This window comes from Bufo gargarizans, chromosome 2 (assembly GCF_014858855.1).
Source record: "Bufo gargarizans isolate SCDJY-AF-19 chromosome 2, ASM1485885v1, whole genome shotgun sequence".
In the NCBI taxonomy this organism is placed as follows: Eukaryota; Metazoa; Chordata; class Amphibia; order Anura; family Bufonidae; genus Bufo; species Bufo gargarizans.
Window position 1 is genome coordinate 198,236,134 of NC_058081.1, and position 25,754 is coordinate 198,261,887.

At 43.0% G+C, this 25,754-nt stretch overlaps 1 protein-coding gene across 3 annotated transcripts in view; it reads right to left on the reverse strand.

Annotated features, from left to right (window-relative positions):
• Nucleotides 1-25,754, reverse strand: part of ACSBG1 (acyl-CoA synthetase bubblegum family member 1) — a 104,273-nt gene that overhangs the window by 37,959 nt on the left and 40,560 nt on the right. For all 3 annotated transcript variants that reach the window (XM_044283378.1, XM_044283379.1, XM_044283380.1), the window contains 3 exons: nt 23,658-23,778; nt 17,374-17,454; nt 11,946-12,095 (listed from right to left, as the gene is read on the reverse strand). In XM_044283378.1, the coding sequence (XP_044139313.1) occupies nt 11,946-12,095; nt 17,374-17,454; nt 23,658-23,778 (352 nt within the window). The remainder of the gene's footprint in view (nt 1-11,945; nt 12,096-17,373; nt 17,455-23,657; nt 23,779-25,754) is intronic.

Consider the following 25,754-nt stretch of genomic DNA (forward strand, 5'->3'; position numbering starts at 1 on the left):
GTTTTAGGGTGAGTTCGTGAACACCCGTGCCCCCACACACACGCACACAAAATAAAGAGTTACACACACGCACATATACACGCAGACACACACTCCCCTATGGCCCGCCGGACGTTCTCGGCCGAGGAGGCATACGCCCAGATTGCCTCTGACTCCGAGAGTCCCAGTGAGGATGAGGATGACCCCACATTCCTGTTGTCATCCGCATCCTCCTCATCATCTAGCGATGATGATGAGCCCCCAAGGCGGCGGAGACGCCGCCAGGCGGAGCAAGGGGACCGCCATGTTAGGGACCCTGTGGCCCACACTAGTACGAGCAGCTCTGGGGCTCGTACTGGTTTCCCGGCCCACCAGTTAAATCCACCGGAGCCCCCTGCCGGTGAACTTGTCTGGTGTAGCCCAGAGCGATACGAGCCTGTGATTCCTGATTTTGTAGGCCAATCAGGAATCCAGATTTCCACAGTGGGCTACACTGAATATGACTTTTTTTGTCATTTTTTCAGTGACCCACTGGTAAATCTGATGGTGGAGCAGACGAATCTGTACGCCCAACAGTTCGTCGCTCAACACCCGGGCTCCTTTTTGGCCAGGCCCGGTGGCTGGACGCCGGTCAGTGCAGCCGAAATGAGGACATTTTGGGGCCTCGTGCTGCATATGGGCCTGGTCAAAAAACCCAGTGTCAGGCTGTACTGGAGTGGGGACGTCCTATACCAGGCCCCACTTTACAGTACAGCCATGACACGCTCCCGGTTTGAGGCCATCCGGAAATGTCTGCATTATTCCGATAATGCAGCATGTCCCCCCCGAGGTGATCCTGCCCATGACCGTCTGTACAAGATACGGCCGGTCATCGATCACTTTGGGGCCAAATTCATGGAGGCCTATGTACCTGGAAGAGAGGTCGCGGTTGATGAGTCTCTCATTGCGTTCAAGGGGAGACTCATTTTCCGCCAGTATGTGCCCTCCAAGCGGGCGAGGTATGGCGTGAAGCTATACAAAATTTGTGAGAGTACCTCAGGGTACACTTACAAATTTCGTGTATACGAGGGGCGAGATTCCCGGATTCAACCCCCAGAATGTCCCCCCACTCTGGGTGTTACCGGGAAACTTGTGTGGGACCTTATGTACCCACTGCTGGATAAGGGTTACCACCTTTACGTGGATAACTTTTATACCAGTATCCCCTTGTTCCAGTCCCTTGCCGCCAGATCCACGTCCGCTTGTGGGACCGTGCGGAAAAATCAACGCGGCCTCCCTGCCCACCCCCTCCAGGTACCTATCCCCAGGGGTGAGACCCGTGCCCTTACCACTGGAAACCTGTTGCTGGTCAGGTATAAGGACAAGAGGGATGTCCTTATGCTGTCCACAATTCATGGTAACGGCATCACCCCTGTCCCTGTGCGAGGTACCGCGGCAACGGTCCTCAAGCCCGATTGTATCGTCGCTTACAATCGGTATATGGGAGGAGTTGATCTCTCTGATCAAGTCCTCAAGCCATATAACGCCATGCGCAAAACCCGGGCATGGTACAAAAAAGTTGCGGTCTACTTGGTGCAGGTTGCCATGTACAACTCTTTTGTACTATCCCGAAGCGCTGGCAGCACAGGGACATTCCTCCAGTTCTATGAGGCAGTCCTCAAGGCCCTGATCTTTTCGGACCGGGAAAGAGCAGGCCGGAGTACCTCGGGAACTGTAGGTGCCCGGATCGTCCCTGGCCAACACTTTCCAGGTGTGGTCCCCCATACTGGAAAGAAGGGACGAACCCAAAAAAAGTGCAGAGTGTGTCGCAGGAGGGGGATACGGAAGGACACGACTACTCAGTGCGACACTTGCCCCGATCATCCGGGCCTCTGCATTGACGGTTGCTTCAGGGAGTATCACACTTCCATGGAGTACTAAATTTATATCCCAATTTAGCACTGACATCGGATAAAAAAAAATGGTTCTCAGACTTGAGACACCCAAAAAAACTAAAATAATTTATTAAAAGTAGACATAGGTATTGCCGCGTCGGTAATAATCTCCTCTATAAAAATGCCCCATTACCTAACCCCCCAGATTAACATGGTCCAGAAAAAAAAAAAAAAGGTGCAAAAAAAGTTTTTTTTTGTCACCTTACATAATAAAAAGTTTAATAGCAAGCGATCAAAAAGTCATATAGCCCCCAAATTAGTGCCAATAAAACCGTCATCTCATCCCGCAAAAAATGAGCCCCCACATAAGATAATCAGATAAAAAAAAAATAGAAAATGACTCTTAGACTTTAGAGATACAAATTTTTTTTTAGGGTATCAAAAAGGATAATATAGTCTAAAACCTAAATAATTGTAAAAAAAAGTTGACTTATTAGGTATCGCCGCGTCCGTAAGAATCTCCTCTATAAAAATACCCCCAAAATAGTGCCAATAAAACCGTCCGCTCATCCCGCAAAAAATGAGCCCCCACATAAGATAATTGGCTAAAAGAAAATAAAAAAAATGACACTTAGACTTTAGAGATACCCAAAAAAAAATGTTGTATCAAAAAAGATAATATAGTCAAAAACCTAAATAATTGTAAAAAAAAAGTAGACTTATTAGATATTGCCGCGTCCGTAAGAATCTCCTCTATAACAATATCCCATGACCTAACTACCCAGATTAACACGGTTAAAAAATAAATAAAAAAAACGGTGCCAAAACCGCTATTTTTGGCACTTTTCCATTTCAGTCCGTTTTTTCCGGTAACAAAACAAGGGTTAACAACCAAACAAAAGTTAAAATTTATTACCCTGATACTGCAGTTTACAGAAACGCCACATTTGTGGTCGTAAACTGCTGTATCCGTAAAAGGGAGGCCGCAAAAGGAAAGGACCGACATGGTTTCTGGAAGGCCGATTTTGATGGCCTTTTTTATTGACACCATATCCCTTTTGAAGCCCCCCTGATGCCCCCCTAGAGTAAAAACTCCCTAAAATTGACCCCATCTAAGAAACTACACCCCTCAAGGTATTCAAAAATGATTATACAAACTTTATTAACCCTTTAGGTGTTCCTCAACAGTTAATGGCAAATGGAGATGAAATATCAGAATTTCTATTTTTGGTAACCTTGCCTCACAAAAATGTAATATAGAGCAACCAAAAATTATATTTGCCCTAAAAATACTCCCCCAAAAAATGCCACCTTATCCCGTAGTTTCCAAAATGGGGTCACTTTTAGGGAGTTTCGACTCCAGGGGTGCATCAGGGGGGTTGAAACAGGACACGGTGTAAATAAACCGGTCCATAAAAATCAGCCCTCCAAAAACCAAACGGCGCACCTTTCACTCTACGCCCCGCTGTGTGGCCGTACAGTAGTGTACGGCCACATATTGGGTGTTTCTGTAAACGGCAGAGTCAGGGTAATAAAGATACAGTCTTGTTTGGCTGTTAACCCTTGCTTTGTTAGTAGAAAACATGGGTTAAAATGGAAAATAAGGCAAAAAAATGAAATTTTCCAATTTCATCCCCATTTGCCAATAACTCTTGTGCAACACCTAAAGGGTTAACGACGTATGTAAAACCAGTTTTGAATACCTTGAGGGGTGTAGTTTCTTAGATGGGGTCACTTTTAGGGAGTTTCGACTCCAGGGGTGCATCAGGGGGGTTGAAACAGGACACGGTGTAAATAAACCGGTCCATAAAAATCAGCCCTCCAAAAACCAAACGGCGCACCTTTCACTCTACGCCCCGCTGTGTGGCCGTACAGTAGTGTACAGCCACATATTGGGTGTTTCTGTAAACGGCAGAGTCAGGGTAATAAAGATACAGTCTTGTTTGGCTGTTAACCCTTGCTTTGTTAGTGGAAAACATGGGTTAAAATGGAAAATAAGGCAAAAAAATAGAATTTTCAAATTTCATCCCCATTTGCCAATAACTCTTGTGCAACATCTAAAGGGTTAACGACGTATGTAAAACCAGTTTTGAATACCTTGAGGGGTGTAGTTTCTTAGATGGGGTCACTTTTAGGGAGTTTCTACTCCAGGGGTGCATCAGGGGGCTTCAAATGGGACATGGTGTAAATAAACCAGTCCATAAAAATCAGCCCTCCAAAAACCACACGGCGCACCTTTCACTCTACGCCCCGCTGTGTGGCCGTACAGTAGTTTGCGGCCACATATTGGGTGTTTCTGTAAACGGCAGAGTCAGGGCAATAAAGATACAGTCTTGTTTGGCTGTTAACCCTTGATTTGTTAGTGGAAAAAATGGGTAAAAATGAAATATTAGACAGAAAAATGAAATTTTCTAATTTCATCCCCATTTGCCAATAACTCTTGTGCAACACCTAAAGGGTTAACGACATATGTAAAATCAGTTTTGAATACCTTGAGGGGTGTAGTTTCTTAGATGGGGTCATTTTTGGGTGGTTTCTATTATGTAAGCCTCGCAAAGCGACTTCAGACCTGAAATGGTCCCTAAAAATTTAGTTTTTGTAAATTTCAGAAAAATTTCAAGATTTGCTCCTAAACTTCTAAGCCTTATAACATCCCCAAAAAATAAAATATCATTCCCAAAATAATTCACACATGAAGTAGACATATGGGGAATGTAAAGTCATCACAATTTTTGGGGGTATTACTATGTATTACAGAAGTAGAGAAACTGAAACTTTGAAATTTGCTAATTTTTCAAAATTTTTGATAAATTTGGTATTTTTTGGTGCAAAAAAAAATATTTTTTTGACTTAATTTTACTAGTGTCATGAAGTACAATATGTGATGAAAAAACAATGTCAGAACGGCCTGGATAAGTCAAAGCGTTTTAAAGTTATCAGCACTTAAAGTGACACTGGTCAGATTTGCAAAAAATGGCCTGGTCCTAAGGTGTAAAAAGGCTGTGTCCTTAAGGGGTTAAACATATCGTCTGGGAGGTTGTCCAGCACGTACAGCAAGCCTACACTGTGAAAAGACCCTAAATGAGAGGTTATTGTTGTTAGCTGAGACTGCAATGGATTGACAGGACTGTAGTACTCCATCAGCTTCATTCACAAAATAGCTGAGCAAACTTGATGGTAGATGAAAGTAAACAGTATTAGTGTTTGTTCCAGTGACTATTGGTAACATCTTACAATTCAGAACCATTTACTTATGCCCTTTCCATTGCTCTACATTATTTGAAGGAAACTCTGCACAAAAGTGAAGAACCAACTGGCCATGTGCTTTTGCACTGTTCCATGGTACTATTTTATCTGCCTATCCCCATACGACCTGATTTTTCTCCTTTAATAAAAAAAGTCCATGCACGTGACTATATTTTGGCTTTGTTTTGTTCAAAGCCATAATGGAGCTGCCAAAAATATGCATTGTCCTCTGTAGTACCTATTCTTGTCTCTAAGTGGTGCTTCCAGACAGGGACATATCTATAGGGAGTGCAGAGGTAGCAATCACTACTGGACCTAGGAGCCTGAGGGGGCCCAAAGACCCTTGTGCTACATAAGAAGACACCGGTATTATAGAAAGTGCATGCAGGTCAAGCTACACCTCTGGCTGGAGGGAAGGGGTTAGGTCAAGAATTTGGCATGAAGGGTGCCGTTTAAATTTTTGCCTCAGGAAGCACGAAAACTATGTGCTTCCCTGACCCTGGCCACAAAGCACTGAGAGAAGAGGGGCCTAAGCTGAACTCTTGCACCAGGGCCCATGAGCCTTTAGCTACACCCTTGCTTCCAGGGGAGAATGCCTCTATACATTCAGCCCCCAACAACACCTGTACAGCAGTGCACGGAGTCTGTATAGGGAGCTGTGCTGCCACTGTGCACTGCCGTTCAGGTTCCTTGGGGTTCTGCTATGTATAGGAGCCCTAGGTGCTAAAACTAGGTTGAAATGTGTCAGTGCCCTGCATGTCATCTTTTTCATGTATAAAAGGGAAAGGCTAAAGACTAAATTTGCCCTTACATGGATAATTTTCCTTAGCTATCCTAAGTATGCACCTTCAACTTGGCCAAATGTGTATATTATGTCTCTAAATGAAGGACAGTTGTGAGGCCGGCTGACATTTCATAATACATATTTCATTGAAAATATATGATAAGATGTCTTAAATACCAGACATCCTGTACACAGTAATATGTCTCACTAATATCTGTTGTTGGTGAGACGTGTAATCATTCTTAGACCTTCTCTGTAGAGCTGACAGAGAACCTCACAGTAATTTTGATGTGCAATTCTCAGGCAGAAAAGGAAACTGTCAGAGGTGCACCACCAATAAGGCCAAGTGAGGTGCTCACCTTAGGCAGCACCTGGTAGGGGCAAGAGGGGGGAGAGGGCAGCTAAAGGGCCATGGGCTGAAGGGAAGGGGTTGGCTTAACCACTTCACATCCGCCCATAGGATATCAACGTCCTGTGGGTGGATGTTTATCTCTGAATGGACGTTTTGGAATGTCCATTCAGAGATGGCAGCTGCACGCTAATCGTGTAGCTGCCGAGTTGAGGGCCCTCTGTCAGTGACAGCAGGGCACCCCAGAAGGAAGGCAGCGACAGTTCCCAGGTTTCCCTGCCTTCTAGATCGCTGTATACACAGGAGAAATCAATAGTGAAAAAAAAAATTATGAAGTTAAATGTCCCCCAGAGGTCTTGTATGACCTTATGGGGGACGCAAAGTGTAAAATAAAAAAAATAAAGTGTTTTGAAAAAAAAATTAAGTAATAAAAAAAAGTTAAAAATAGAAAAAATAAAATAGACATATTTGGTATTGCCGCGTCCGTAACGACTGGCTCTATAAATATACGGGTATTACATGATCCACCTCGTCGATAAACACCATAAAAAACAGATTTAAACTGTGTCAAAAAAAGCAATTTTTGTCACCTTACATCACAAAAAGTGCAACTCCAAGTGATCAAAAAGGCGTATGGTACCAATAAAATCGTCACCTCATCCCGCAAAAAATTAGCCCCTACATAAGAAAATTGCTCAAAAAATAAATAAATATATAGCTCTCAGAACATGGAGACATTAAAACATATTTTTTTTGTTTCAAAAATTGTATTATTGTGTTAAAGTGAAATAAATAAAAAAAATATACATATTAGGTATCACAGTGTCTGTAACAACCAGCTCTATAAAAATATCACATGACCTAACACCTCAAGTGAACACCATAAAAAATAAAAACAGTGCCAAAAAAAGCCATTTTTTGTCACCTAACATCATATAAAGTGCGGTCCAAAAATATAAAAAGCTATGGCTCTCAGACTATGGAGACACTAAAACATAATTTTTTTGTTTTAAAAATGCTATTATTGTGTAAAACTTAAATAAATAAGAAAAATTATACATATCAGGTATTGCTGCGTCCGTAACGATCAGCTCTATGAAAATGTCACAGGACCTAACCCCTCAAGTGAACGCTGTAAAAATAAATAAATAAAAACTGTGCTAAAACAACCAATTTTTTTGTCACCTTGGCCCATATGTACCTAAAAATGGTACCGGTAAAAACGTCAATTCTTCCTGTAAAAAAACTAGCCCCTGCACAAGATGATCGGCAAAAAAATAATAAAAAAAATGACATTCAGAAAATAGAGACACAAAAACATAATAAAAAATAAAGCTTTATTATGAAAAAATAAAACAAACAAAGAATGTAGACATATTTGATATCATTGCATCCGTAACAACCTGCTCTACAAAAATAGCACATGATCTACCCTGCCAGATGAATGTTGTGAAAAATAAAAACAGTGCCAAAACAGCCATTTTTTGGTTACCTTGCCTCACAAAAAAAACACAATATAGAGCAATTAAAAATCATATGTACCCCAAAATAGTACCAAGAAAACAGGCACCTTATCCCCAAGTTTCCAAAATGGGGTCACTTTTGGGGATTTTTTACTGTAAGGGTGCATCGGGAGGGGGGCTTCAAATGGGACATGGTATCTAAAAACCAGTTCAGGATCCTTTCCCCAACAGATTCTGTAGAATACCTGGGTATTAGGATTAGCTCATCTAGCCTTGAATTTAATAAGTTAAACATCCTTCCATTGATTGATTGGTTTATTTTAGATATGCACAACTAAAACACGCCTTTTCAAACACTAAGAATAAAAATAATTTCACAGTTACTGCACATGAATGTATGGATTTTTGCTTTAATATTAAGAAGGTGTCAATTGCACAAATGTATAGGAAGATAAGGAAAGGATTAGGCGCAACTTTAAAATTTACAAGTGAGAATAATTGGGAACGTGAGATTGGGTCTAATAATAAACTTAATTGGGAGACTATATATCAAAACATTAAAACCTCCTCTCTATCTAGTACCCATAGGCTTATTCAGTTTCAAATTCTGTATCGCCTCTACTATACTCCGGCAATGTTATCTTAAATTAATACAAATCTTACTAAGATCTGCCCGAAGTGTAATGGTGAACAGGCAGATTTTTTACATTTGATATGGTCTTGCCCTATCATACAGATCTTCTGGTGTAAGGTCTTTGATGTGCTTGGTGGTCGGTCTGCTGCCAAGCCATCAATTGATATTCCTGTACCTGTTCTAGGCGCCTCTCTCCCTCTATCTAAGGGCTTTTTTGTCTGAAGGCACTATTACTTGCTAGAGTGGTAATAGCGAGACATTGGGGGTCTGAGAATTCCCCTGATATAGAAGAGTGGAAGCATTTAATTAGCAGGGTTAAGAACTATGAGTGATGTGCTACCCAAGGTATTCAGCAGAAACTTGGGTTTATTGGATTTTGTATCTGAGGATGACGATCTGCACCCGGAAGCTAGATAGTTGTTGCGTGTCCGACCTTTTATGATTAGTAGGTCTGGTTGACGTGTCGGTCCCGTGACCCTCGAGACAGCGCGATGGGATGGGATGGGATGGGATGGGGTGGGAGGAGGGTGGGATGGAAAAAGTGAATCTATTGTTACATTTTAATTATTTGGAAACAGTCTCTCTGCACGGCATTTTTTTTGTACAATTTATTGTTTGGTCTGTGCGGAGGCCTATAAAAATAGATATACAGTACAGACCAAAAGTTTGGACACACCTCATTCAAAGAGTTTTCTTTATTTTCATGACTATGAAAATCATAGATTCGAGCTGAAGGCATCAAAACTATGAATTAACACATGTGGAATTGTATACATAACAAAAAAGTGTGAAACAACTGAAAATATGTCATATTATAGGTTCTTGAAAGTAGCCACCTTTTGCTTTGATTACTGCTTTGCACACTCTTGGCATTCTCTTGATGAGCTTCAAGAGGTAGTCACCTGAAATGGTTTTCACTTCACAGGTGTGCCCTGTCATGTTTAATAAGTGGGATTTCTTGCCTTATAAATGGGGTTGGGACCATCAGTTGCGTTGTGGAGAAGTCAGGTGGATACACAGCTGATAGTCCTACTGAATAGACTGTTAGAATTTGTATTATGGCAAGAAAAAAGCAGCTAAGTAAAGAAAAACGAGTGGCCATCATTACTTTAAGAAATGAAGGTCAGTCAGTCCGAAAAATTGGGAAAACTTTGAAAGTGTCCCCAAGTGCAGTCACAAAAACCATCAAGCGCTACAAAGAAACTGTCTCACATGCGGACCGCCCCAGGAAAGAAAGACCAAGAGTCACCTCTGCTGCGGAGGATAAGTTCATCCGAGTCACCAGCCTCAGAAATCGCAGGTTAACAGCAGCTCAGATTAGAGACCAGGTCAATGCCACACAGAGTTCTAGCAGCAGACACATCTCTAGAACAACTGTTAAGAGGAGACTGTGTGAATCAGGCCTTCATGGTACAATATCTGCTAGGAAACCACTGCTAAGGACAGGCAACAAGCAGAAGAGACTTGTTTGGGCTAAAGAACACAAGGAATGGACATTAGACCAGTGGAAATCTGTGCTTTGGTCTGATGAGTCCAAATTTGAGATCTTTGGTTCCAACCACCGTGTCTTTGTGCGACGCAGAAAAGGTGAACGGATGAACTCTACATGCCTGGTTCCCACCGTGAAGCATGGAGGAGGAGGTGTGAGGGTGTGGGGGTGCTTTGCTGGTGACACTGTTGGGGATTTATTCAAAATTGAATGCATACTGAACCAGCATGGCTACCACAGCATCTTGCAGCGGCATGCTATTCCATCCGGTTTGCGTTTAGTTGGACCAACATTTATTTTTCAACAGGACAATGAGCCCAAACACACCTCCAGGCTGTGTAAGGGCTATTTGACCATGAAGGAGAGTGATGGGGTGCTTCACCCGATGACCTGGCCTCCACAGTCACCAGACCTGAACCCAATCGAGATGGTTTGGGGTTAGCTGGACCGCAGAGTGAAGGCAAAAGGGCCAACAAGTGCTAAGCATCTCTGGGAACTCCTTCAAGACTGTTGGAAGACCATTTCAGGTGACTACCTCTTGAAGCTCATCAAGAGAATGCCAAGAGTGTGCAAAGCAGTAATCAAAGCAAAAGGTGGCTACTTTGAAGAACCTAGAATATGACATATTTTCAGTTGTTTCACACTTTTTTGTTATGTATATAATCCCACATGTGTTAATTCATAGTTTTGATGCCTTCAGTGTGAATCTACAATTTTCATAGTCATGAAAATAAAGAAAACTCTTTGAATGAGAAGGTGTGTCCAAACTTTTGGTCTGTACTGTATATGTTTCAATTTTTCTTTTCTGTCATTGATTTGTCTTTTTTAAATAAAAAAAACAAACAAACAAAAAAAAAACTGTTCAGCAAAATCTGCCTTCCAAAAACCATACGGCGCTCCTTTTCTTCTGCACCCTGCCATGTGCCCTCACAGCAGTTTACGACCACATGTGGGGTGTTTCTGTAAACCGCAGAATCAGGGTAATAAATATTGAGTTTTGTTTGGCTGCTAACCCTCGATTTGTTAAAGAAAAAAAATTGATTAAAATGGAAAATCTGCCAAAAAAGTGAAATTTAGAAATGTCATCTCCATTTTCCTTTAATTATTGTGGAATACATAGAGGGTTAGCAAAGTTTGTAAAATCAGTTTTAAGTAACTTGAGGGGTGTAGTTTCTACAATGGGTCCTTTATGGGGGGTTTCCACTATGTAAGCCCCACAAAGTGACTTCAGACCTGAACTGGTCCTTAAAAAGTGGGTTTTGGAAATTTTCTTTCAAATTTTAAGAATTGCTTCTAAACTTCTAAGCCTTCTAACATCCTAAAAAAAAAAAAAAAAAGACATTTACAAAATGATGCCAACATAAAGTAGACATATGGGGAATGTTAAAGGGAGTCTGTCATCATCATTTCACGTTTGTAACCCTTCCCATAGCTTTCTAGCATGCTTACAGTTAATAAAAACGTTACTTTTAGCATCAATCCTGGACTTCTAAAACCGTCAAAAAACATCTTTGTAACATATGCAAATGAGGGATCCCAAGTGCCCAGGGGCGGCGTTACCCTCGTAGGTGCCCTGCTAGCTCAGCCTTTTCTTCACTTCCCCCCGCCCCTTCCTTCCCTCCGCCCGCCTATCCTTTCCCTCTGACCGCCTATCTACTAACTTGTTGTTTTGCCGAGATCCGGCGCCTGTGCACTCAGTCCGTCGGCCGGCGCATGCGCACTGCTTATACAGCATCACAATAATTAATGCGCATTCGCCAGCTAGAGAAATCGAAATTTTTAAAATTGCTAATCTTTCAACATTTTTGGTAAATTTGGGATTATTTTACAAATAAATTTACGACTGTCATGAAGTAGAATGTGTCACGAGAAAACAATCTCAGAATCGCTTGGACAAGTAAAAGCGTTCCAAAGTTATTACCACATAAAGTGACACGTGTCAGATTTGCAAAATTAGGCCTGGTTGGAAAGGGGGAAAATGGCCCGGATGTGAAGAAATTGGCATTAGGGAGGGGGGGGGGGGGGGCGCTGTTTCAGGTTTCGCCTCGCCTCAGGCAGCAGAAAGGCTAGGTGCACCCCTGGAAACTGTGTACAGTCTACTAATGTCATTCTGATAGGTTTACTTACATTATCATGACTTAGCATCACTCCTTTTGGGTTTCCAGTAGTCCCGGAGGTATAGATAAGGACACAGCATTGGTTGGGCTTCTGGGATTGTATGACATCATCCAGGTGCTCATCACTGATATCATTGCCCAGCTCCATAAATTCTTTCCACTGGAATTTTATGTAAAAAAAATCAAAATTACTGTGGGTTGTATGTCTATCTACATAGATCCTAACATAGACGAAGTAGGCCGCCGTCCAGTGTAAATGATGCAGTTTATTCACCCGTAGTTCACACAGCAACGTTTCAGCTGCTCAATGCAGTCATTTTCAGGCACTGAGCAGCTGAAATATTGCTGTATGAACTACGAGTGAATAAACTGCATCATTTACACTGGACTGCGGCCTACTTCGTCTGTTTATGGATCGGTGAGCAACTGAATCTGATCTCTCGTGGGCTTGAAAAACAAACACAAAAACCTCAGACATCAATTATGTGGGCATGTCCAAACCTACAAAAATTACTCACAAAGGAGCAGAAAGCCACAAGGCCCAAAAGAGTGTAATAAATATATCCTCAATTTATTGAATAGATAATAAAAAATACATGATTAAAAGCATAAAACGTAGGACAAAACATCAGAGACACTGTAAAGTAGCTGTACCGAATCACTGACCACTGATTCCTGTACACCCGAAAAAAAATATGTCAAATATGGAGGGAGGAAGAGAGCTATTATTACCCTATATCTTAAGGAGTTGAATATAATCATTAGAGATGAGCGAATTTCATATTTTGAAATTCGTTCATGCATTGTTTACTGGTAAAAGGTGAATTGCGTTATGGATTCCGTTAACACGAACTTTAACGCAATTCTATGACAAAATGCATAACGGAGGCATTTTGTTATTTATTCCGTCATAATAGAAGTCTATGGGCTGCAAAACATATCCGTTATACAGGGGAGCGCAAACGAGAGTGTGAAAGTAGCCTTACCCTCTTTAAGAGTTTGGCCACTTTCTGGCTATTTGTTACCAATGTGTATGTAAGATGACTTACTAATATAGCTTTTGAAGATATTCTGTGCAATTTGCTATAAATCATAAGCCATGCTTAATCTTCTGTGCTGTCTGCGCAGAGGTCCTGTCCATAAGATGGCCGTTGATGGAGGGTCACGTGACCTTCATTCAAACTCACTGGAACTACACTAAACTCCTAACTGTGCAAATGCAGGAATGCAAGAGACATGGAGGTGGTTTTCCTGGTCACATGACTCTCCATCAGCTTCCATCTTATGGACAGGACCTCTGTGCAGACAGAACAAAAGATGTGGCAAACAAGGGGCATCCCTTATGAAATATACAAAATGGTGCAGAATTTCAACAATGGCTATATTAGTAAATGTCATATAGTCATTTTACACATTGGTCAACTGTAACCGGAAAGTGGCCCTTTCAACTAAATCTCAGAAGTATGGCTTATAATATTACTTTTGGAAAGGCTATTTAGAGAACCACAAATGTCAAATTAGTTATGCTGCTTTGCTGTAATATATATATCTAATATATAAAGCTGAGTGTGTGTGTGTATGTATGTCCGCTAAAGGAATCCGCACTGTCGCATTTACAGTCACGAAATTTGGCACACAGGTACATCAGGTGTCCAGGAAGGTTTTAGACCCGGTCTCTGCTCTTTATCACGTACTGTTCCTGAGATATTCCCCAAAAAATGTTATCAGCCAATAGAAGCTCGCAGGCCCTTAGTCTCCACATACACACAGTTTTACACCAGGTTTCCATAACAACCCAGTCCTTTTTCTTCACTGCTGTAGGTCAGCTCTAAAGGAGCAGGGTGCTGTGGATGACACTGTTAAGGGAGCAGAGTGCTATGGAGGTCACAGTTCAAGTGGGAGGCTGCTATGGAGGTCACAGTTAAGGAGACGGTCCACTATGTAGGTCAGTTTTAAGGGGCATATTGCTGTAGAGGCCAATGTTAAGGTGGTGGGGTGTTGTGGAAATCAATGTTAAGGAGATGAGGTACTGTGGAGGTCACTAATAAATGGGCGGCCGCTGTGGAGATCACTGTTAAGGGGGCAGGATGCTGTGGAGGCTACTGTTAAAGGGGCGGGAACTGTGGAGACTACTGTTAAGGAGGCAGGGGACTGTGGAGGTCACTTTTAAAGGGACAGCCGCTGTGGGGGTCACTTTTAAGGCAGTGGGGTACTGTGGAAGTCTCTGTTAAGGGGCAGGGAACGGTGGAAGTCACAGTTAAGGTGATGGTCCACTACGGAGAACAGTGTTAAGGGGTGGGGTGCTATAGAGGTCACTGTTAAGGGGGTGTGGTGTTGTAGAGGTCCCATTTTAAAGGAACAGAGCTCTGTGGAGGTCACTGTTAAGGGGCGGGGGATTGTGGAGGCCACTATTAAAGGGGCAGCTGCTGTGGAGGTAACTTAAGAGGGCGGGTTATTGTAGAAATCACTGTTAAGAAGATGGGGTACTGTGGAGGTAACTAATAAAGGGGCGGCCGCTGTGGAGGTCACTGTTAATGTTACTGTTAAGGGGCAGGCTGCTGTGGAGGTCACTGTTAAAGGGGCAGGCACTGTGGGGGTCACTGTTAAGGGAGCAGGGGACTGTGGAGGTCACTGTTAGGCTGGGTTCACATGGGTGTTGCGGGTGACGTGCGGGAAAAGATGCGGGTGCATTGCGGGAAAATGCACAATTTTTTTCCCCACGAGTGCAAAACGTTTAATGCGTTTTGCATGCACGTGAGAAAAATCTGCAAGTTTCGTACCCAGACCCAAACCCGGACTTCTTCACAGAAGTTCGGGTTTGGGTTAGGTGTTCTGTAGATTTTATTATTTTCCCTTATAACATGGTTAAAATAATAGCATTCTTAATACAGAATGCTCAATAAAATGTCCAGGGGGTTAAAAATAATTTAAAAAAATTAACTCACCCCATCCATTTGGTCGTGTAGCGGATCTCCTCTTCTTTCTTCAGGACCTGGGTAAAGGACCTTTGATGATGTCACTGCGCTCATCACATGGTCCATCACCATGGTGATGGACCATGTAATGGATCATGTGATGACCATGTGATGAGCGCAGTGACGTCATCAAAGGTCCTTAACCCAGGTCCTGAAGAAAGAAGAAATAAGAAGAGATCCGCTACGCGGGTGGGATGAGTTAAATTTTTTATTATTTTTTAACCTTTCCAGCCCTATTGTACTATGCATTCTGTATTAAGAATGCTATTATTTTCCCTTATAACCATGTTATAATGGAAAATAATAAAGATCAGGTCTCCATCCCGATCATCTCCTTAGCAACCATGCGTGAAAATCGCACCGCATCCGCACTTGCTTGTGGATGCTTGCGATTTTCACGCAGCCCCATTCACTTCTATAGGGCCTGCGTTGCGTGAAAAATGCACAATATAGAACATGCTGCGATTTTTATGCAAAGCACAAGTGATGAGTGAAAATCACCGCTCATGTGCACAGCCCCATAGAAATGAATGGGTCCGGATTCAGTGCGGGTGCAATACGTTCACCTCACGCATTGCACCCGCTGCAGAAAACTCGCCTGTGTGAAAGAGGCCTTAAAGGAGCGGGGTACTGTGGCAGTCACTGTTAAAGGGGCAGTCGCTGGAGGTCTCTGTTAAGGGGGCTGGGAATGGTGGAGGTCACAGTTAAGGGGACTGTAACCTATGGTCGGTGTTAAGGGGCAGGTTCTGTAGAGGTCACTGTTAAGGGTGTGGCCCTTGTGGAAGTCACTGTCAAGAGGGTGGGGTGCTGTGGAGCTCACTGTTAAAGGACAGGCTGTTGTGAAGGTCAAAGTTAAGGGGTGGGCTGCTGTAGAGGTCCCATTTTAAGGAGGCAGTGCACTGGGGTGGTGGTCAGTGTTAAAGGGGTTATCCCATCATAATGATCACTGTTAAATCTGTTAATGATTTGACAGTGATCATTTTTGTAAATATACTTTATTAACAAATTCCAACCGATTAGGATAAAATTCATCCCCACTTACCTTATTGTTGTGACTCGGTCTCCCCTGGTTACGACCTCTTCTCCAAAATCCCGATGGTCGCGCCTGCCCAGAAGACTCCTTCTTTTCTCCCGGCCGGGCCGCTCCCTGTCCTGAACGCGCACACTGCCGCGCATGTGCGACGGTGACTTCTTCCCGGACAGAATAGTACAGAGCTGCGAACGCGCACGCCGGCTCTGTACTATACTGGCCAGAAATAAGTAACCATGGCACATGCGCGGCGGTGTGCGCGTTCAGTCCAGCGCGCGGCCTGGCCGGGAGAAGACTTCAATCAAGATGAAGTGAACGCGCGGTGGCAGCAGGTAAGTATAAAAACGCAAAGTGGGATAACCTCTTTAAGGGGTGGGGGGCTGTGCAGGTCACTGTTAAGGGGGTGGAGTGCTGTAGAGGTCACTGTTATGGGGGATGCTGTCAATATCGTTTAACAACACACACAAACATTCAATGAAACAGATGAAATATACCTGTGCAAAGCCGGGTCCTTCTGCTAGTATATATATAGTTTTCTCAATTTGAAGAACGTCTTGTACTAGAAATCTCTGGCATGCTGTTCTAACACCTCTCCCGAGGCAGTTTAATCGTACCCAATAGCTTCAGTCATGTAAATGAAATCACCTTCTTAGCTCCATGACCAGTCACAATTATTTATGTTGGAGATTTCTTGCACAAGACATTTTAATTGAGAAAGCCAGTCAGCAAAACTTTTTAAAGAAAAAATGCAAGTTCAGCTGCTCTGATTTTGTACTACTAATGTGAAATCTTGAAGAAAAAAATAAAAAAAATAATGATGATAGCGAGTACAGCTAAGGGTTTGTTCACACCCGTGGTGGAGTCTCCATCTGGGGCCTCCATCTCAGATTCCATCAAAAACAGCAGAGAGAAAAGCCCTACATGTCGGACATGTCTAGACCATGTGCTAAAAACAAAAAACAAAGTGACCTTATTATGTCAGTGGGATCTGCTTGGCTCCATTCAGGTCACTTATGTGCCGAATCCAGCACTTCCTTATTATTCTTTTCCTCTAAGGGCTCATGCACAAGAATGTATTTTTTTTTTTTTCGGCCCGTATGTGGAACCATTCATTTCAATAGGTCCACAAAGCAAAACAGAAATGACTCCATGTGCATTCCGTATCCATATGTCCACAAGTCCGTTCTGCAAAAAAATAGGACATGTCCTATTCTTGTCCGTTTTGCTGACAAGGACAAACACTGTTACAATGGATCTGCAAAAAACAGATGTCACACAGGGTCGTGTGTATGAGCCCTAATGGAGCAGAACAATGAAAACTACAGCGTTGGTGTGAATGTGGCCCGAAACAAACAGAACTATGTTGCTGGTGTCGGCTGCCAACCAACTGTATGAACTTGATGTCCCTGGTGTAACATACGTTTATAACCTACCGTGTATAGCGCTGAACGCTTGACTTGTAAACTGCCTTTATATTGTACAACAGCTTTGAGATGTGGCAACTTTTCCCATATCTGTGAATAAAATCATTTGGGTTATACTCACATGAATATGACAAGCCACACAATGGACTGAAACACTTAACTACATACACACATATACTGTATATACTCAAAGATATATGAAACTTTATATACAAGTGGTACAGTAAACTTCTCAATTTTGTCTTTATCCTCTTTGATATTAACACCATTACTACAAGATATTTTTGATATACTGCAAATTTCTATATCGGTTTTCCCAAATCCATCAGCTCTCTTAATATAGCTAAGCACATGCCCCTATTTGTGTAGAGACCCATATTAAAGGGGTTGGTCATCAATATGTGATCAGTGGGGGTCCAATGATGAGCACCCCCGCCAATCAGCTCCATGGCCTTCTTGCAGTTTACCAAGCTCAGAGATGTCCATTGGTTAGCGGCTGTACTTGGTATTGCAGTTCTGCCCTATTCCCTTGAATGAAACTGAGCTGCGTATAGACCGTGTGACCAATGAACGTGACGTCAGTGGCCTAGAGGCTCTGGTGCTCAGGGAGCAGGGGTGTTGGCAGTCAGATATTGATGACCTATCCTGTATAGGTCATCAGTATTAAACACTCAGATAACCCCTTTAACAATAATGTGTATTGTTGTCTTACATAAATGTAGATATTATTGTATTTTGTATCTTCTGTGTAGGTGCCTTTCTTAAATTAATTGCTTATGTTCCTGAACCTTTCTGTAAATCAGATATGAATAAGTAATGGAAACACCACACAAACCACATACGATTCATTAACCTATTGTCAACTAAGACTGGCTCAGCCGTCAACTACCTCTCCCAACCTCCATACATATAGTATACAAGCTGGCTCAGCCGTCAACTACCTCTCCCAACCTCCATACATATAGCACAAAGGCTGCCTAAGCCGTCAACTACCTCTCCCAACCTCCATACATATAGCTCACAGGCTGACTCAACCGTCAACTACCTCTCCCAACCTCCATACATATAGCATACAGGCTGCCTCAGTCGTCAACTATCTCTCCCAACCTCCATACATATAGCATACAGGCAGGCTCAGCCGTCAACTACCTTCCCAACCTCCATACGTATAGCTCATAGGCTGCCTCAGTCGTCAACTACCTCTCCCAACCTCCATACATATAGCTTACAGATTGGCTCAGCCGTCAACTACCTCTCCCAACCTCCATACATATAGCTCACAGGCTGGCTAAGTCGTCAACTACCTCTCCCAACCTCCATACATATAACTCACAGGCTGGATCAGCCATCAACTACCTCTCCCAACCTCCATACATATAGCTCACAGGCTGGCTCAGCCGTCAACTACCTCTCCCAACCTCCATACATATAGCTCGCAGGCTGGCTCAGCCGTCAACTACCTCTCCCAACCTCCATACATATAGCTCACAGGCTGGATCAGCCATCAACTACCTCTCCCAACCTCCATACATATAGCATACAGGCTGGCTAAGCCATAACTACCTCTCCCAACCTCCATACGTATAGCTCACAGGCTAGCTCAGCCGTCAACTACCTCTCCCAACCTCCATACATATAGCACACAGGCTGGCTTAGCCGTCAACTACCTCTCCCAACCTCCATACATATAGCTCACAGGCTGGATCAGCCATCAACTACCTCTCCCAACCTCCATACATATAGCTCACAGGCTGACTCAACCGTCAACTACCTCTCCCAACCTCCATACATATAGTATACAAGCTGGCTCAGTCGTCAACTACCTCTCCCAACCTCCATACATATAGTATACAAGCTGGCTCAGTCGTCAACTACCTCTCCCAACCTCCATACATATAGCATACAGGCTGGCTAAGCCATAACTACCTCTCCCAACCTCCATACATATAGCTCACAGGCTGGCTCAGCCGTCAACTACCTCTCCCAACCTCCATACATATAGTATACAAGCTGGCTCAGCCGTCAACTACCTCTCCCAACCTCCATACATATAGCATACAGGCTGGCTCAGCCGTCAACTACCTCTCCCAACCTCCATATATATAGCTCACAGGCTGGCTCAGCCGTCAACTACCTCTCCCAACCTCCATACATATAGCTCACAGGCTGGATCAGCCATCAACTACCTCTCCCAACCTCCATACATATAGCTCACAGGCTGACTCAACCATCAACTATCTCTCCCAACCTCCATACATATAGTATACAAGCTGGCTCAGTTGTCAACTACCTCTCCCAACCTCCATACATATAGCATACAGGCTGGCTAAGCCATAACTACCTCTCCCAACCTCCATACATATAGCTCACAGGCTGGCTCAGCCGTCAACTACCTCTCCCAACCTCCATACATATAGTATACAAGCTGGCTCAGCCGTCAACTACCTCTCCCAACCTCCATACATATAGCATACAGGCTGGCTCAGCCGTCAACTACCTCTCCCAACCTCCATATATATAGCTCACAGGCTGGCTTAGCCGTCAACTACCTCTCCCAACCTCCATACATATAGCTCACAGGCTGGATCAGCCATCAACTACCTCTCCCAACCTCCATACATATAGCTCACAGGCTGCCTCAGCCGTCAACTACCTCTCCCAACCTCCATACATATAGCATATAGGCTGGCTCAGCCATCAACTACTTCTCCCAACCTCCATACATATAAGCATACAGGCTGGCTCAGCCGTCAACTACCTCTCCCAACCTCTATTCAAATTGCTCACAGGCTGGCTCAGCTGTCCACTACCTCTCCCAACCTCCATACATATAGCATATAGGCTGGCTCAGCCGTCAACTACCTCTCCCAACCTCCATATATATAGCATATAGGCTGGCTCAGCCGTCAACTACCTCTCCCAACCTCTATACAAATTGCTCACAGGCTGGCTCAGCCGTCCACTACCTCTCCCAACCTCCGTACATATAGCATACAGGCTGGCTCAGCCGTCAACTACCTCTCCCAACCTCCATATATATAGCTCACAGGCTAGCTAAGCCGTCAACTACCTCTCCCAACCTCCATACATATAGCATACAGGCTGGCTCAGCCGTCAACTACCTCTCCCAACTCCATACATATAGCTTACAGGCTGGATCAGCCATCAACTACCTCTCCCAACCTCCATACATATGCATACAGGCTGGCTCAGCCGTCAACTACCTCTCCCATCCTCCATACATATAGCATACAGATTGGCTCAGCCGTCAACTACCTCCCCAACCTCCATACATATAGCATACAGGCTGGCTCAGCCGTCAACTACCTCCCCAACCTCCATACATATAGCTCACAGATTGGCTCAGCCGTCAACTACCTCCCCAACCTCCATACATATAGCTCACAGATTGGCTCAGCCGTCAACTACCTCTCCCAACCTCCATACATATAGCATACAGATTGGCTCAGCCGTCAACTACCTCCCCAACCTCCATACATACTGTATAGCTCACAGATTGGCTCAGCCGTCAACTACCTCTCCCAACCTCCATACATATAGCATACAGGCTGGCCATCAGGGGATATGCTATATTAGATGAATTTGGAAAGCCAGTGCTGATCAGAACTACAGCTGGTCTGAAAAAGATAAATTCATAGGGCCAGATTTATCATTAGCTCAAGTCAGAATAATGGAGTGAAAAAGTTGCAAATTTTAGCGCAATCGCTAAAACTGCGCACAAATTTGTGACTTTTTTCTGCTCTGCACTATGCTCGCCAGTTTTCTGAAAGTGGGTGTGTTTTTTTTATGTAAATGAATCTCTAGACAGATTTACTATTGCGACTATTTAAAAAGTCACAAAAGAATTTGCAATTTCACTCCAGTGAGGACCATGCTTATCTTATGAGAGTTTTAATAGAATACGTGACTTTTTCGTAAAAACTTGCGACTTTTGTAAAGCTGCTTACTGACGGATAAACTTCTACCGTCAAACCACATTTATTACAGTCTTAAAGGGCCAGTCATAAATCTGACTGAGCTAAATCTGACTTTAGCCATATGTGAAGGTGGAGTGAGCTGTCAGAGTAATGATAAATCTGGCCCATAGTCTTCAGAAAGAGGCAAATAATGGTACAAAAAAATAAAGCTGCATTTGTGGTGATGTTGCCAGTATTCTGAATTTCTGTTTCTATGCTTTAGGCCTCATGCACACGACCGTATTTTGTTTCCGTGTCCGATCAGTTTTTTTGCGGATAGGATGCGGACCCATTCATTTCAATTGGTCCTCAAAAAACGCGGACAGCACACCGTGTGCTGTCTGCATCAGTATGTCCGTTCCGTTGCTCCGCCCAAAAAAAGAAAAAATGTCCTATTTTTTTTCTAGTTTGCGGACAAAGATAGGCATTATTACAATGGATCCTCAAAAAAAACGGATGCCATACGGAACGTCATTAGTTTTTTTGGCGGATCCGCAATTTGCGGACCGCAAAACACATACGGTCGTGTGCATGTAGCCTTAGGGATGTCATCGGATCCTAATGAACTGGCAGAGTCTCCTAGACATGTCCTTATTCTATACAGTTTCTGTTTTTGAAAGTGAAGTGTGTACTTGAGATTAGTGTTGAGCGTGAATATTCGCATAGTGAATATTAATTGCGAATATAGCAAACTTCGATAATTCGTGAATATTGCGAATATAGTGCTATATATTTGTTATATCGAATATTCGTCATTTTCTCCATCTGAACACATGATTCCTTCCTGCTTAAAATGCTTGTGGGCCAATGACTCATTGGCCCACAAGCAAGAAGCAGGGAGGAATCAAGAGTTTAGATAGTAAAAAATTACGAATATTCTAAAAAAACTAATATATAGCACTATATCGAATATATTTGTTTTTTAGGATATTCGTCATTGACGAATATTCAAAAAAACTAATATATAGCACTATATCACATATATTCGTTTTATAGAATATTATTCTTTTTTTCCCCAATTAGTACAGTTATTGCCCTTCGGCATACTCCTCCCCGACAAGCGTCCCTGTCACCATGGGAACGCCTGGTGGTTAGAATATACTATCGGATCTGGCCACCAATTATTTTAATACTGGGGAGGGGGGATGCACTGGCCACCAATTATTTTAATACTAGGGAGGTGGGGAGGAAGGGAGCACAGTGCGCTGTGATCCGCGCAATTAACCCGCACCTGAGGGGTTAATTGCGCGGATCACAGCGCCTTGGCGGTATATTCTAACTTCAAGCGTCCCCATCACCATGGGAACGCCTGGTGGTTAGAATATACCATCGGATCTGAGTTAGATCGTGAAAACTCAGATCCAATGGTATATTCTAACCACCAGGCGTTCCCAAGGTGATGGGGACGCTTGTCAGGGAGGAGTATGCCGAAGGGCAATAACTGTACTAATTGGGGGGGAAAAAAAGAATATTCTAAATAATGAATATATGTGATATAGTGCTATATATTCGTTTTTTAGAACATTCATCATATTGTAAGACAAGAATATTTAGCAACATAGCGAATATTTGTAAATTACACATACAGACTGAAATTTCACTAATGTAGCGCTATAATCTTTTTTTTTTTGTCTTTTTCTTATTCAGAAAGAGACCCAAAAAAAAAGATTATAGCACTACATTAGTGAAATTGCAGTCTATATGTGTATTTTACGAATATTCGCTATATTGCAATAACTTCGTTTTTTAGAATATTCGTCATATTCTAAAACAAGAATATATAGCAATATGGCGAATATTCGTAAAATACACAAAATCGCAATATGTGATTAATTAAATCGCATATTATTCGCGATAAATAGCATAATGACGAATATTCGATTTCGATGAATATAAGACGAATCACTACTTGAGATGCCACTGATAACAGATTGAGTAACAAGGCTCAGAAACAAAAACACCGAAGTGCTAGTGGCTCACCAGTCTTCCCATGAAATAGCAATTCAAATGTGGAAGTTTTAGGCCTGTTATTTATCAGCTATTTAAATGTGGAAGATCTATACCTGATATTTGATATTGTGACATCCAATCAATGATATACAGACATTCTGCTGTTTTATAGCTTTTTGACGTTTTTATTGTTTTTTGCTGTTTGCATAATTTTTTACAATATTTTATATACACACAATTTGTGTGACAATAAATTATCTTAAACTACCATACACGTGTGGCCAAGTACAGAGTCCCCCCCTCCCATTGAGTAACAAACCTGCTGAACCTGATAGGAGGAGGAAATGGGGAAAAAATAACACTTACCTGTAAAATCTTCTCCAACTGTTTGTGATTTTCAACCACAATAATGTTTGCTCTACAGTCATTTGCAACATAGTAGCATGCTTCCGGGGAGTTGGTTGTATAAATTCCAGTTGTAATTCCCCTAAAATAAAAAGTGAAAAAAAAAAAAAAGATCATATTTTATACCTACATGAGGCATTGTTCAGGAACTAGCGCTATGTTTAAACAAAGCTAAATTACAGTTTTTCTCAAATGTATGACCGTATTCATGGCCATATGACAGACCCTACAAAGAGCTTTGCTGTGTGCATGAGCAGTAAAGACTTATTATATTAAAGGGAGAGTGTCAGTTTATTATCACCTAGTAAACTACTCCCAGCGGACGACTGCAGGTGACATAAGCAACAAGGACAGAATATCTGTCCCATTGTCCCAGATGAAGAAGTTTGATTCGATATACAAATAAAGTATCAAGTGCCCAGTTAGGTGTTCCATAGTGTAGCATGTGCCCATGCCCTCCTCTCCTCATCTACCCACTCCTCCACCTTTGCTCTAGATTGACATTTCGCTCATCTCTCAACATCACACATCTCTGGTCTGAACTCTCATACAGACTAAGCGTACTCCAGGTGTCCTGTACTATGCACGTTTGTGACGCATGCACAGTATATTCTATAGTGCCAATGCCGGAAACATGAATTGCTGTGGACTGCCCAACTGGTGACCGTTAGTGCACCTTGGATAGTATGAGGCCCGCTTAGTGTCTCCTCACACAGTATGATGTCCCTAAGTTCCCCCTTCACGGTAGGGTGATCCCTTGGTGCCCACACACACTATCATGCTCCTTTAGTGACCCCGACACAGTATAAATCCCCATTAGTGTCCCCTGCACAATTCAGTGTTATGCCCCTAAATGCCCCCTCACAGAAGATGCCCCTTAAATGCCCCCCTCACAGCAGGATTATCCCTTAAGTTCCCACAAACACAGAATGAGGCCCCCTAAGTGCCCCTACACAATAAGATGTCCTTTTATGTGGCCCCACACACAGTGATGCCCCCTTAAGTGCCCTCCTCAGAGAGTGATGCCCCCTTAAGTGCCCTCCTCAGAGAGTGATGCCCCCTTAGGTACCCTCCACTTAGTGATGCCCTGTATAGCCTCCAATTTAAATATCTACCTATGCCACATTGCCCCAATCAACAGAGCAGAACAGGCTTGCTCCACTGTGGGTCAGACAGCAGGCCCAATGACATCACCCTGGGGAGGCAGATACAGTTGAAAGTGGGACATGCAATGATCCAGACAGTTGGCAACTGCGGTCCACTAGTTGAGTAGCCCTGCTCTACTTGCTGTTAATGTTACCTACAGTCCATTGGCAATACTTTAAGGCCCCATTGACATGAGCATATGTATTTTGCAGTCTTCAGAGCGCGGATCCGCACAATATATATGGATGACATTCAAGTCATGTCCGTGTTGCATCCATTTTTTTGCGGATCCATTGTAACAATGCCTATTCTTGTCTGCAAAATGATTTTTTTTTGCTGGACTATGGAATGGACATACGAATGCAGACAGCATACAGTGTGCTGTCTACATTTTTTGCGGCCCCATTGAAATTAATAGGTCCACATTCAATCTACAAAAAATGCAGATCGCATGCAGAGTGTGGGCCAAATATACGGTCGTGTGAATGAATGAAGCCTTAGGCCACATGCACACAACCGTTTTTTTTTAAGGTCCGCAAAAACGGGGTCCGTAGGTCCGTGATCCGTGACCGTTTTTTCGTCCGTGGGTCTTCCTTGTTTTTTGGAGGATCCACGGACATGAAAAATGAAAAAAAAATCTAAGTCAAGTTTGCCATTGAAATTATAGGAAAAAACGGACACGGATCACGGACACGAATCATGGACGCGGATGACAATCTTGTGTGCATCCGTGAATTTTCACGGACCCATTGACTTGAATGGGTCCGTGAACCGTTGGCCGTGAAAAAAATAGGACAGGTCCTATTTTTTTCACGGCCAGGAAACACGGATCACGGATGCGGCTGCCAAACGGTGCATTTTCAGATTTTTCCACGGACCCATTGAGAGTCAATGGGTCCGCAAAAAAAAAGC